Genomic DNA, 15427 nt, shown 5'->3' with positions numbered 1-15427 from the left:
TGGTTGAAAACGATTAGAATTTCATATGATCACGTTATGCAGTCAGCTTAAGACCTCTGCAGGTGGATGAAGTCGAAACCCCGAAATGTTTCACAGGTTTTATTATTAATGTTTTTGCAGTGATGACTGTAACAACTCAGACCTGCGGTAGGCGCGGTAATGTGGTTACCGCCCCAGCCCTCCGTTGTGCACCCGCCCATATCACTGTTGATAATGCACTTTTAAAATAACATGAACACTCGCCATGGTTTCTCTTGGTCAGTGGCGTAATGCGTTTTAGATAGTGTAAGATGGCAATTTTTAGACCATGCGCCAGACTCCTCCTTAGGTTGTTAATTGCCACACCCCTTGACACATTGTTTAAAAAAGAGAAAGAGCAAAATACAAAAAGAAACTTTGCACTGGTAAAATGGCGAGTTTTCCGCCATGCGCCAGTGCGAAAATAGGGCCCTTTGACTCTAAATAATCCTATGATGGCCTGGGTGTGCCACATAAAAGTTTTTAGTTTCTTTTAGTTATGACTCGGTATCTGATTTTTATCTGATCTTACAGTCTTTCCATTTGCATTAAACAAACATGCATGGTCGTCTTCCGTATTGATAAGATAAAGATTAACAATAATATTAACATTCAATATCACCATATTAAAGGCAATTCATATTTAATAAATGCCTTCGTCGTTAATTCGGAAGGGGTAAATTGTGAATTGCTATTAATCTGTAATTATCAGTGGACACTGATGTTATTGCTCACATTTAAGTTATATAATTGTAATGAAAGCAGACATGAAAAGTTTATTTTAAGCCTTTGTCCATGTCTTCTTTTCTGTTGCAGCTGTTGGCACTGGACAGACTTCTCTCTTTGGAAATAACCAGAACAAGCTGGGTTCTACCTTAGGTACAGTGAATGCTTTTGGAGCCTCTGCATTTAACACTGGCACTAATTCTCTTGGCCTTGGTGCCCCACAGCAACCCATTTCCCTCACAGACCCGAGTGCAGCAGCAACACAGCAGGCAGTTCTACAGCAGCAAATAAATGCACTGGCATACTCTCCCTTTGGTGACTCCCCACTTTTCCGGAATCCCTTGTCCGACCCCAAGAAGAAAGAGGAGGTGAGGATACACCATGTTAGTTTTTATGAATGCTCATCCACATTTGGGTAATTTCATGCTGAATAACATGCAGCCTCCAGGGCTCCAGAGTGCGACCAATTAAATTTTTCAAAAGTGCGACTAAAAAAAATCACAGGTCGCACCGGTGCGACCAGCTATTCTAGAGAGGAAAAAGTGTCCGCATTGAAACTCTACCTTTGGTTCAATAACAGACACATATTTGGCCAATATCGTGGTTTAAACAAATCAGATTGTTAAGGGGGCGGGACCTCCCCTCTGATTGGCCGTGGCCCAGTGCCTGTGTGTAAATTTGAAAATGCGTGTGCTGCAGAGAGAGAGAGGTCAGAGACCCGTCAGATAAAAAGAGTGGATGCAGTTGCATTACAGTGTGGTCACATAGGCCGAGATAAATGTCCCCTCTCCCCACTGCCTTTCGGCGGCTGGCAGCAGCAAACCGATCAGACGAGCCCGAGATGATGATCAAGTTTATCGTTGCCTACGATAGGCCTAGTGAAACTTCCCTTCACCAAGTTCAGTCCGAAATAATTATTCACCTGAAAAATAGTTTGAGCGTAAACCCGACGTACAGGAATGCCACTTGCGCCAAATTTATAGGAGTCATTGCAGATGAAAAGACGTCTTAAAATTGCGAACAATGCATACAAGGCCTTCCCGAACGACAGAGATACAGATATCGGCGAAAAGGAGTGCGTCATTGACCGCAGTTACATGCAGGGAGTAACCCGGTTTTCAACAGCAATATTCGTTTTGCGCGCAAGTTGTGTAAACTCATGCTGATGGCATCAATCAATTTAATCCGGTATTTGGCGCAAACCGAATATCGCTGCTACATTTAAAGCCCGAATATTCCCTGCATGTATAACTGTGGTCATTGTGTACGGTGAATTGAATGGACACATTTAGATCGAGCATGGCAAGTCATTGCAATAGCCTATAATAATAGGCCTACCATTTCGTTACTGTATTAACCATAGTGATGTTCTTATTGAAAATTTAAAAATACTAAAATTAAAAAGTAAATTGCCTTGTGGGGCTGTCAAATGATTATTGCAATCATCATTGCAAAATCACATATAAATCCCCCAGGCTACTTGGAACATCTCTTTAAATTGTGCTCAAATACATTTCTATGGAAGATGCTAGCCTGGCGAGCTGGTTTAGCCAAAGCCTATAAAGATCATTAAGGATAGTATGTAAGACATTGAGCCATGAGATGTGCAGTTTGAAGCCCTTAAAAGACGTGCACTGTTAATCTACTCACTGTTATTTTTATTTAATTCATCTTGAGATGTTTTAAGTTTAAATTTCAGCTCAGTGGAGCACTTAAAGCACCAACCCTTCATTAAGTTACTTTTCTTGTAGAATTGTAAATCATAAGTCATAGGACAACCTATATAGGACTGTAATTAAGGATAAAAAGTGAACCTGCTACGGTGTTAAATGCGATGTGGTTGAAAATTTGGGTGCACCTAACTTTTGTGCTGGTGCACCTAAGAAAAAAAGTTAGGCGCGCCAGTGCAAAAAGTTAGTCTGGAGCCCTGGCCTCCCAACTCATGTCATAAATATAATAGTGTAATAATACACTTTGCATATAGAGCACCTTTCAAGACACCTAAGGTCGCTTCACAAATGAAGCAAAAAAAACCAAACAATTACAAAACACAAATTCATTATAAGTATGTGAGTATGGCAAAGTGATTCTCTAGGCTAAATAGTGATTTGTCATGCACAACACAAAGCCCTTAAAGCCAATTTACACCAAAGATTCACGACTAGACAAGCTGCAACGGCAAACCAGCAACTTGCTGCATCACACACGTTCTAAAAAACTGGATTCAAACCAGTGCAACAATTTGCTACAGCACCAACATTTCCATAGCAATGCCTTTGTTGCACCAGATGTAGCCAGATATGAGCTAGCTAGCTTGTTAGTTAGCAAGCAAAATTAACCAACTAGCTTATAAGCCAACAGACAGTAAATTTGTGTTTGTTTTTGTAACTTTATTACCATACCCTTTTTGACTGATGTTGTGCAGACACTGGTACTCATCAAAACATAGTTAATGAGTATTATTGTTATTAATGTAATTTTGCTCCCAAACAAACTTGTCATCCATAAATAGCCCCTAGTTTGTTTTAACTCTGGATCTTTCCTTGAAGTTATGACTTAAATTTTACACCTCCTTATTCTTATGTGTAAAGTCTATCATAAGTTATGTTGACATGGTTATCTCATTTAAATGGTAACAGTTTTCTCATTTAAATTTAACAAAGTACAAGTTGCGAAGACTAACGTGGGCTACGTTTACTGCTACTGCTTCTCTGAAAAAGACCGCAACGCTAGTTTAACGGTCGGTTTCCACACCCTGGTTGGGCGAAATGACAGCGAATCGCAGAGGCAGGCGAAACAAAGTTGGCGAAAGTTTAACTTTATTCAAATGTGTAGGTGTACTTTGGAGTGGGTAAAACTGTTTTTAGTGGCAGGCTAACACATACCGTTGACTTGCGCTAGCCTAGCACCTGCGAACTCTGCAATTAGAAGGACTGGATGAAACGTGTTGAAAACGGTCTCCACTGATAAATATCACACTTGCTTACTTGGAAATGAGGTCCTATGTCCAAAATCCTGAACCACCCCTTTAATTAAATGTCTAGGTTATCAATGTCGATCTATGCTTTTATCAAGGAATTCCAATGAAATTGAGTTTAAGTTTACATGAAGTATGTATGTAATTTCAACGTAATTGTGTTATACAGGCGGCACGAAAAGTAGGCATTCAGATATACTTAGTACTGCTTAGTAGGCATTATGTAGGCTACTTAGTATTGCAACATCAATGTTAAAGGAACATAACTTAAGACTTAAGATGAGGTCTTAGAATGAAACATGCTGAATATGTTGTGCCACAGAATTCAGACGCATTCATTGAGGTTGAAAACATGTGCCATGTAACCACTGATTTTTTGTGCATGTTCAATACGGAATCATGGTGGGAACAAAGCATGGTTCATCTCAAAGCATAACATACAACTCAGCTCCATATTCTACTTGCCTCTAAGCATAATCCTCTTCAAGAAAACCCCTGTGTAAACTTTTGCCAACACTGTTAGCTGCGTGATTATCTCACTATCTTCTTACAAAGGCTCATGGGAATACAATCAGATGGTGACAGCAAGGCATCGCATGTGTTCATTTGCCACACTTGTTCAGTACTTAGGTGCTTCAGATTGATCTTACATGACTCTGGATGAATTCATTGCTGTTTCAAAATATGTCAGTTCAATGTAATAACATTGTGTTTGAAAGGAAAACATGAGTTTGTTTAATTTCATGTTTTGTGGTTTAGATGTGACAAACCCTCTTTTCCTTTTCCCCCCAGTACACGCTTACCTTACTTGATTCAATTAGAGAAATGGATTGCTCAATGGAAATGACTATTTGAATACAATAAGGTTGTGTTTCATTCAAAACTAGACTGTTTTATGTAATTGTTATATAATATAGTTTGATAAATTGGACAACCCTGACTTTTCCTTTTTTGTATATGAGATTCAACACATTATTTCTGTTGTGTGACTGTGGAATTGCTTTGAATTGCCTTGAATTTAATTCCACTTCCTGTCATTCCAATTCCAATTCAAGTTCAAATTCCTCTTGGGCGGAGCCAATTCAATTCAAGTTCCAATTCATTAATTGAATGGAGGCTAATTCTAAAATTCTGAATTTTGCACAAGCCTGCTAGCTAGACAGCTAGACTACATCTTGCAACACAGATATGAAATATATTATGGCTTATTGACCTTGTTGTTTCTATGAACATGAATTGCTGTTTATAGGCAACATCAACTTAGTCGAGGCATAAAGACCCCTGGATATCTCCACTAAGTACTTAAACTTTTGAACTAGCTGATTAGCCTAATTAGCTCGCTTGCCATCACTTGCTCGACACTGCAGTCAAACGGTTATCGGTTTGGCCGTCACGTCCCCGAGGCAAAATTTCGCTGGCCGAAATTCGCGAGGTGTTTAGCTGTGTGGAAACTGACCGTAACACTGTTTCAAAGTAAGGTTTAAGACACACCTTAGACCTAAACTTGTAATCAAACTAACACTTGACTGCTGCAACCGACTGCAGATCTCTCTAGATGCTGAAAGTGCAGCTTGCACGTCCTATGCAATTTTATGTTATGTCTAAATGTTCTATCATCTTCATTGAGAACTGTTTGATTGTATCTACCAACCCTTTCTTTTGAAAGCGCCTGAAACCCACCAATCCTGCTGCCCAAAAGGCTCTTGTTACAACAACCCACTATAAGCTGACCCCTAGACCTGCAACACGGGTACGGCCAAAAGCACTTACTCCATCGGGCACCTTAAAGTCAGTGCTCTTTGATGGACTAGATGATGATGAGCCCTCCTTGACCAATGGAACCTTTGTGCCTAGGTAAAGAAACATTTTTAAAAGATTCCTGTGTTTGTTTATATCAAGTAATCTCAGCTTATCCAAGTCTCTCATGATTATAGGAAGAACATCAAGAAGCTGGTGCTGAAGAATCTTACTAGTAGCAGCCTTTCAGCTGTGGACAGGGACGTAGATGACCTTGCGTCACCTCCAGAGTATCCACTAAGGTCAGTGGTCCTGCTACCATTTGTATTTATTATAATTCAACTCTGAAGCTGCTGTATGTGTGTGGATATATTATCTTAAGCATCTTGCATATTACTGTTGATTTTTTTGAATCTCAATGAGGGCAAAACATTGTCCACAAAACAGTATAAACAGCAAGTTATGGTGGCTAATAATGGTAGTAATGATAAAAGGTGGATCTTTAAAGGACAAGTTCGGTATTTTACACTTAAAGCCCTGTTTTTAGAGTTTATGATTAAATAGAACGTTTAAGATTGAAATTTGGACACGTGCTGCTGTCCTGAGAATTTTCGGTTTCTGTGGTAGCACCCCCCCACTTCCACAACGGCTGCATAGGTGCACTGGAACAGTCTTTCTAAAACACATTAAACTTTCGTTTACAGACGTGAAACTCACCGAGTGGTCAAGCGTGTTCACTGATATGCTCACACAAAAATCGCTGCAAAAGATGCTTTCCAACAGGTTTTATCGTAGTTTTTGTCCAACTCCATTGACTTGTATTGGATGTGCTGTGAGGTACGGTATTACTCCGCCGCCGGAAACGGATATTGGGTTGTTTGTACTCTTTCTGTAGTCTTATGCAGTCGTGGTATCGTAGGCTACGCTATCCAAATTATTGTCACGTCCATGGCTAATGCTAAAATGTCTTGGAACTTGCACGATGTGAATGATAGCCTAAGTGAATCATTACGTAAAATTCAATGAAATGCCAGTGGTTTGCTTGTAATTGGCACGTGTGTACGGTGCAAGCTGCATTATCGCCACCAACTGGGCTGGAGTGTCTACTATTCAAGCTCTCAAGGTAGGAATGTACGAGTGAATGTAAGAGTGTGAGGCGTTTGGAAAAATAGCTCCACAGTTTTACAACGAATGGTAAAACACCTGTTGGAAAGCATCTTTTGCAGTGATTTTTGTGTGAGCATATCAAGGATACAAGGATACAAGGAAGTTTATTGTCACATGCATATAGTTACTGGAAGTAAGAAATGCAGTGAAATTATGTCTGGTGTCAGCCTATTTGTGCATTAATGGGGGGGGTAAAAAGTGCAGTAGAAGAGGGGTTTAGTAGATTAAGTGGCAAGGGCTGCATAAAAAAAGGTGGGGGAGGATTGGGATTGGGTGGGGGGCACCAACAAGGAGCACCCAAGAGCAACAGGGGCAAGGAAAAACTCCCTTACCAAGGAAGAAACCTTGGGCAGATCCACGGCTCAAGGGGCTAACCCAACTGCCAGGGGTCTTGGTGTGTGTGTGTTGGGGGGATGACAGGGGAGATGGGATAGTGTGCTGTGTATGTGGGGAGAGGGCAGTGTGCAATATGTGTGTTGGAGAAGCTTCCTCATGAGACAATGTGCTGTGTATTGGGGGGGGGGGGGCAGTGTGCTGTAAGTATGTTGGGGATGTGTGTTGGAGAAGCTTCCTGATGAAATAATGTGCTGTGTATGTAGGGGGGGGGGCAGGGACTTACTATTGCAAGCAGAGTCCTGTACGTATGATGTATGTGAGTGATTACAGTGAAGATGTGTGTGTGGGCGGGAGGGGAGTGGAGCAGTGACTCTGTGTGTAGTGTGTGTGTGGGCAGTGTGCTGTAAGTATGTTGGGGATGTGTGTTGGAGAAGCTTCCTGATAAAATAATAATATCAGTGAACACCCCTGACCACTCGGTGAGTTTCACGTCTTTGTAAACAAAAGTTTAATGCGTTTTAGGAAGGATTGTTCCAGTGCACCTATGCAGCGTTGTGGAGGTGGGGGGTGCTACCACAGAAACTGAAAATTCTCAGGACAGCAGCATGTGTCCAAATTTCAATCTTAAACGTTCTATTTAATCATAAACTATCTGAAAACCGGGCTTTAAGTGTAAACTAGAAATGCAATTCCGAGGAATTACACGAGGGGATGCAATCTGCTGGTTAGGGTGTTGGTGGGGCTGTTGAGCTTGCTGCTAGCTGGTTGGTAGGGTAATTGTGATACCTGCAAAGGTGCTTTTGGAGTAACCAAATTTGAATCTTGTGTGACATGGCATTCTTGAGATATCACACTCAAGGTGTTTTTGACCTTGACATTTGACCTTCAACCTCCAACATCAACTCACTTCACCTTTGAGTCCATAAAAACACTCGTACCAAATTTGAAGCATGTACGTCAAGCCGTTCTGGAGATATAATGCTGAATGCATGAGATATGGCTGGGACTTTTATTTTGACACACAGGAAACACTTTAACAGGATGTGTAGTTCAGGTATAGCTAGATTGTATGCTTAGAGGCTGAGACAGTTGAATTCCTCACAGGTGACACCTGTGCCAGTGTTCTGATTAGCCTGGGAACTGCTCTGAGAACTACTTAACGAGCGCAGCTGGCTCTATTATGACATCACAGCCCCTATTCAAGTCTATGGGGGAAAAATACACTTTTAATTACAAATATCTCAAAAAGTATAAACTTCTCAAAAATGAGAAACGGATAGGATGGTAAAGCCTTGGAAGATCTACGGAACGGTGTTTGAACCAAATTTGTACGTTAAGCGGTTTGGGCTGAATAGCGCGCACAAAAAGGTAAAAAGAAAAATAATAATAAGAAGAAGTTTTCGGATTTCAATAGAGGGGATGCATCCCCTCTAAATACCAAACTTTTCCTTTAAATGTACAGTTAGGAAAAAGTATTCATATCCCTGGCAAATATTGATATAATGTTGGTTTCCTCTTGACCAATATGTTTGTTCTGACTGAAAATGACACTGCCACATGCCAAAAGGTTTAAGACAATACATTAGAATCATGGTATCAGGAATTAAAGCTGCAGTTGGCAAGTCTGACAGATTGAGGGGACTTAGCCAAAGTTTTGAATGTTTACAACTCTCATGCCCCTCCCCCACTACCACCGAGCACCCTCTCATTGACCTCTCCAGAATAAGTCCCGCCTAGGTAACTTCCGTATCCATCCAACTTCCGGGCGTGGATTGTCTATGAGAAATAACATGGCGTTTCGAAATATCATACCGGTAAAACATCTGTAGGTAGCGAAGTTGAAAAAGCTGGTGGGCAGATTGGCCTACACACTTCTGCCATATAGTTTCCACTGGATTTTTTGATTGTCGGTGCCGTTTAAGTAATATACTATAGACTATATTTCTTAAACGGCACCGAAAATCAAAAAATCCAGTGGAAACTAGATGGCAGAAGTGTGTAGGCCAATCTGCCCAGCAGCTTTTTCTACTTTGTCACCTACAGAGTTTGACAGGTACGATCTTTCAAAACGCCATGTTATTTCCCATAGACAATCCACGACCGGAAGTTGGATGGATACGGAAGCTAGGAGGCGGGATATATTCTGGAGAGGTCTATTGAGTTTGTGCTCGTCAGTGCGCACCAGACTGTGAGTGACAGTCAGATCTCACACAGCCCTGCTCTGATTGGACCAGAAGAACTGGGAGCTGTGGATTTTTGCCAAACAAATAACAGGCTCTAGGTGAAGGTAGAAGTGAAGGTTTTTTTTCTAAAACCGGCTGATTTATGTTGGTCTGTCGGAGCATAGTATCGGTTTCAGTTAATATGATCAAAAAATCTTACCAACTGCAGCTTTAACATTTTTATGAAAAATGGCATATTCAAACCATACAATGATCCTAAACATAGAGCCAAACAAGGCAAGAAATGGTTAACAGCGAACAATAGCAACATTTTAGAGTGGTCCAAACCTCAATTCATAAAAAAAGTGAGCACAAGGCCAGAATGATGGCAAAGAATCATTCCTGCCTCAAAACCCATATTGCTGTTAAAGAATTGCAGTCTACAATCATTGTAGAAACATGGAGAGCCTTGGTAGGTATTATAATAACCATTTTGAGAGCTTTGATGGCAAATAAAGACGTTTCCATTGATTATTTAAAAAGGTCATGAATCATTTTGGACACGCCATTTTTCAAAGACATTTTAAAAAATATGGGAAAACACTTATTTTTCTGATTCCATGTTTCTACCACATTGTCTTACAACCTTTTGGCATGTGGCAGTGCCGTTTTCAGTCAGAACAACAATATTGGTCAAGAGAAAAACAACATGAAATCAATATAACTGTATATTGAAATGGCAAGGTTTTGCCCTGAACAAATAGAACTAGAACAAAAAAGCTAGATGAAGGCGCATACTCAGAGAGCTTAATCTGGCCATCAATCATTTTTTGCAGCTTTAGTTTAAACAAGTTTACTTTTAATGCTCTAATTAACCATTCAAACTTCAGATGTGATGACCTACATTATTATAAATGCTGATATACTGCTTCTTCAGTTGCATAGAGGAGTCTGAAGAAGTGAACCAATCAGACATGGTTGGTGAAGATTCGCCTACATTGCCAGAATCCCATGACCAGCAGAGCACGGTGTGTGATTTTAACTTATCTAAAACTGGAGGTGAGGAGGAAAACAGAAATGACAACACCTACTTGGACCCCATCAATGAGGAGACTTTCATGAAGGAGGACTCTATTCCAGAGGAGCTACAGGAAGAACAGGATGCACAGAAGTCCCCTCACCCAGCCGGTCTGTGTTCATTTTTGTAAACTTTCCAATGTCATAAAGCTGTTTGAATTCACCTAGTTTAGTTAACATACTACAAGCACACTCAAGACCAAAAAAAAACAGCATAGGGGTGAAAGTATCGGTTAGTGTTCTTTTTTTGTGTGAAATCAGAACTATGAAGACTCATGCTGTATACAACTGAACAATGACATCAAAAGATTGTATACAGGAGGAGCAACACCCCATCACATAGCCTATGGAGCAACGTAGCTGTAATAATAACCTTTGTGTTTTTGAATTGCAAAAAAACAAAACAAACTTCGCCCATGATATTGATCATGTGAAGATTTTGCGGCGGCACTCTTAATCTAGTTGAATGCGTGTAGGGGAAACACTGGTGTTTATTGCCTTATCTTTGACTCTATGTGCCGTAACCACTAGCCTCTAACATGTGGTAGTAGCCTACTTAAATGAAAGGGAATCCAGACTACCCTCTCAACTTGGCACTCAACATTTTGGGGTCACACAAGGTCACATATTGCATACCAATATATGCTAAATTTGAAGTAAGGTTACATAGATTAAATCCCCCAGAATCCCAGGTACCTCTAGAAATAATCCTATATATTCTAATATAAATCCTAATAATTCTGACAATGTTTCTACTTCCTCCATCACTGAAGTCAATCATAGTTTTAGAATAGTCTATGAAAACAAAGTAGTTGTTGGGGGAACTTTTCTAAATATCTGATAATTATTTTCTGATTTTCATATTAATGTTGTGAACAGGGGTAGTTCTCCACCGTGTGGGTTACTACACTATCCCATCTATGGATGAGCTCAGCAGGATGCTTAATGAGAATGGCGAGTGTGTGGTGGAGAACTTCACCATTGGCCGGAAAGGTAAGAATAACATGCAATCTACACTTAAAATAATACTCTAACCTGCAGAATTTGATTACACATCTTCATTTGTCATTTCATTAACAGTAAACCAGCCAACATTGCTACTTGATGGGTCTTACTAACATCACCATTCCATCAGGCATTTAGCTAGCATGCTGTTAACTCGCAGCAGATATTTTTGTAATGTACGCTCAGTTAGTCTCTTTTTTTTAGCTGGCCCCTGAAAACCGTTACATTATGACAAACCATTTTACACAGACCAGAACACCTCCTGTTTGTTTGATCATTTCTCTAGCTTTATCTTACACTCCAGTGTTTCCTACAGTTTTCTCTGTAATTTTATTTTCATCTTGTGTGTAAACAAAATGAAAAAATAATTTTGTACCTGGCTTTATCATATGTTCAGATCTATCTACCGAAAATATATGCAAAATCGTGCATATTTAATGAGATAATGCCTAATTTACATAATTAAACATTCAAATTTCAAAAAATTGTAATACATTTTTTGTTCATACTTGTGTAAGTAATCAACTGAGGAAGTTTCATGATGGTGTCTATTATTTTTAAAATGTTACCCTATTCACCTGTAGTGTCTCGCCTTATGCCCTGAACAAATAATGCAGGTATTAGGCCTACTGCTGCTTTACTAGGCTATTGGTTACACACTGTGCAGATGGATGCCCTGATTAGAAAGTGCTCCATTTTATTGACAAACTGTACTTGTGACACCTGGTCTGCTTATAGCTGTGTTAGCACCTATAACATTGTCCTTATCCTAGCACTATTCTAACATATCCATGGATATTAACAAGCTTGCAATTGTCGTTTGCGGGTCAAATGACCTTTTGAATGGGTACTGCTATTTTGATGTAATCATACTATGAGCGCATCAAAATTGCTATTTTTTAAAACACTAAGAAGGTTCGATACAACATGAAACTTTGCTTGAAGTATCACCAGGGTCTCTACACATGAACTCGAGCAATGAGAACATTGTTTGTGTACACAGAGTTTACTAAAAAGAAAGGTTTTGAACAACTCACTTTTAGGGATGCACTGGTGATGCTAGGATAGACATGGTGGTTGCATAGCTAAATAAAAGTTGATAGTTTAAAAGTAGACTGTTTAAAAGCTGAATGTAGATAGTTTAAAAGTTGTTGATAGACAGCTAGTTTAATAGATAGTTTAATGATAGTTTAAAAGTAGACCGTTTAAAAGTTAGGTAAATAGTTTAAAAGTTGTTGACAGACTGGAAGTTTAATGAATGTTGATATTCAAATAGTTTAATGGCTGTGTATAGGTAGATATTTGACGATAACTGAAAGTTGGAATGGCTCTAATGTTTGCTAGCAGTTATGCTAAGATTTTTAACTATGCTAACCATGCTACTTAGCTAATGTTTTATAGCAGTGCTAGCAATGCTAACCTGCTAACCATGTTACTTAGCTAACGTTTTCTAGCAGTTTAATGAATGTTGATATTCAAATAGTTTAATGGCTGTGTATAGGTAGATATTTGACGATAACTGAAAGTTGGAATGGCTCTCATGTTTGCTTGCAGTTATGCTAAGATTTTAATTTCTGCTAACCATGCTACTTAGCTAATGTTTTATAGTAGTGCTAGCTAACATGTTAACCATGCTACTTAGCTAACTTTACTTAGCTAACTTAACTAACATTTTCTAGCAGTTTTGTTAAACATGTTAACTATGTTAGCAATGCTAACTATGTTAACCATGTTACTTAGCTAACCTAGCTAATCATTTTTAGCAGTTATGCTAACTAGCATGCTAACATGCTAGCATGCTAACTATGCTAACCATGTTACTTAGCTAATAATTTTTAGCAGTTTTGTTAAAAATGCTAACTAGCATGCTAACATACTAGCATGCTAACTATGCTAACCATCAGACGTGGACTCGAGTCACATGACTTGGACTCGAGTCAGACTCGAGTCATGATTTTAATGACTTCAGACTTGACTTGATGAAATTCGGCATGACTTGCGACTCGACTTGGACTTTGCCTCTTTGACTTGTGATGACTTGACATGTCTCGAATCAAATACTAAATTTCCTGATCGTGGACCAGTCACCCCAGAGACACTTTCCCGCGACTAAAAAAAAAAAAAATAGCGGAGACAAGCGGCCAGAGCACAGTTCAGTACTGCCTCTACCCCCACACGCGTTACGCACTGTGTGTAGGGTACCAAGAGACAGAGGAAGGACCAACATTTAGCCAATCACTAGTAGCTTTACTGCAAACTGATTTGCACTCTTGTTAGAGAACGTTTAATGTCAAAAAGCACCAACATCATGTTACATAAAGTTGATACTTTTCGAGTCCTCTCCATTAAGATCCAACTTAAACTTATGCTAGCCTACAGCATTTAATTGAGAACGCATCTAAGCACGCACGAGAGGGAGAGAAAACGAGTAGGTTCCAGCTGGCTTGTCATTGTTGATGATGATTGATATCTTCTTTTAAATATAAGAAACATATAAAAGGAAATCGTGAAGGCAACAAATAGGAGATTAGAGGAGATTGTGAATTTATCCGGTTCTCACTAGCCTACTGTAGCCTACTGTTATAAACTATGAGATCACTATGACATAGCTGCACTCACTGTGATTTGGAAAGTGGACAAGAATATTATGAAGAGTTGTCTTTGCCTTGTGTAATGGAACTGGTGAGTCTTGAAGTATTCAATAATTTATTTACATGAAGCACATGATATGCCGATTGAAACACATTCCACTCAGCTACTGTAGCTAGGTGGCTACTGGCTACCAGGCTCATAATTCACTTTTAATTGCAAACAGAAAATGTCAAGCAAGCATCATGTCATACATGCTTCTCTTTCCAAAGGAATGAAAGCTGTTTGTGCCAACTTAATATCATGCTTATCATTGTTAATATTGTGCTACATGTGGCACAAACAATGTTTGAGTTTGTGGACTAGCCATAGGCTATATTTGAACGGAGCTGGTAAAAAAAGATCATTATGAGAACGTGTGGACAGCAGTGTTGGGAGTAATGCGTTACAAAAGTAATGTAATTACTGTAATATATTGCTGTTTGCGGTAACGCGGTAATGTAAGGCATTACAAAAAAAAATTGGGTAATATTTACTCGGTACAAACTTCAGTAACGCGCGTTACAATGCAGTTTAACCCAAAATTAAGCGCTTGTTTTGTTTTGATACATATTCGTAAACACCACGCGAGAACAACAGAGAAAAAATCCGCGCAAAATAGTAGAACGTTATCTCCTGATACTGGTTGAATATGACTGTGGCTGCAGCAGACTCGCAGGCAGACTCTATTTGCGGGATGGACATAAGCCTACGCTCATTATTTTCAGCTCGTCAGAGACAAGGCTATGAAGAACATAATAGTTAGTGCACTTTGTGTGCGAAACCGAAAGATCTCTCAGCTCGCGAAATAGCACAAGTAAATTAATGAAACATCTAAAGTAATGCCACGCTAATCTTTTTGATTCTTGATAAAACACAAACTATGCTGTTGTGCATGTCAGCTTTGTGCTGTGAACTTGAATTGAAGAGAATAAAGGGATAGAAATGCAGAAAAAGATTGTGTAGCCTGGCACCAAAGGACAGAGGGGGCACCCAAATGTAACCAATGAATAGTAGCTTTACTGCAAACTGCGTTTCACTCTTCATCAATAACGTTTAAAATGTCAAAATGCACTAACACGATGTTACATGCAAGTTTGATACCTTTTAGGTTCTCTCAATCACCACGTAGTACTAGAATTGGTGGGTCTTCAATCATTCGTTTTCCAAGCATTTAGGCTACATGAAGCACACGATATGCTGAGTCGACTGAAACGCATTCCATTCAGATAGCTAGGTGGATACCAGGCTCATAATTCACTTGTATTCACAAAACGAAATGTGAAGCAACATGTCATTGCATACTTCCATTTCCACAGCAATGAAGGTTGCTTAAAACAACTTAACATTGTGCATATTATTGTTAATATTGTGCTATAAATGTAACTCAAACAAATAAGGCTTGTAAACAAGAGCTCGCAAAAGGGCATTATGACAACGTAAAGATCAATGCTCTTAAAGTGACAGTGCACCATTTATAAGTAAAACAGCATTTCTTCAGAAATTAATGTTTAAAAATACACAGTAATGGTCTGTAAATAATAGGCCTTTTATTTTACTTGAGGTGTTTGAGTTATCATTTAAATGTCACTCA

At 39.3% G+C, this 15427-nt stretch overlaps 1 protein-coding gene across 2 annotated transcripts in view; it reads left to right on the top strand.

Annotated features, from left to right (window-relative positions):
* The window catches only part of nup98 (nucleoporin 98 and 96 precursor), a 124989-nt gene that overhangs the window by 66766 nt on the left and 42796 nt on the right, over positions 1 to 15427 (top strand). For both annotated transcript variants that reach the window (XM_076302395.1, XM_076302394.1), the window contains 5 exons: positions 835 to 1112; positions 5388 to 5575; positions 5656 to 5760; positions 10061 to 10311; positions 11080 to 11193. In XM_076302395.1, coding sequence (XP_076158510.1) covers positions 835 to 1112; positions 5388 to 5575; positions 5656 to 5760; positions 10061 to 10311; positions 11080 to 11193 — 936 coding nt within the window. The remainder of the gene's footprint in view (positions 1 to 834; positions 1113 to 5387; positions 5576 to 5655; positions 5761 to 10060; positions 10312 to 11079; positions 11194 to 15427) is intronic.

This window comes from Alosa pseudoharengus, unplaced genomic scaffold (genome assembly GCF_046254945.1).
Source record: "Alosa pseudoharengus isolate Yale_2024_CS ecotype anadromous, Long Island Sound unplaced genomic scaffold, YU_APseudo_1.1 YU_APseudo_1.1_scf_23, whole genome shotgun sequence".
Classification (NCBI taxonomy): domain Eukaryota; kingdom Metazoa; phylum Chordata; class Actinopteri; order Clupeiformes; family Clupeidae; genus Alosa; species Alosa pseudoharengus.
Note: the sequence above shows the minus strand (reverse complement) of the source record. Positions and strands in the feature narration are given on the sequence as shown.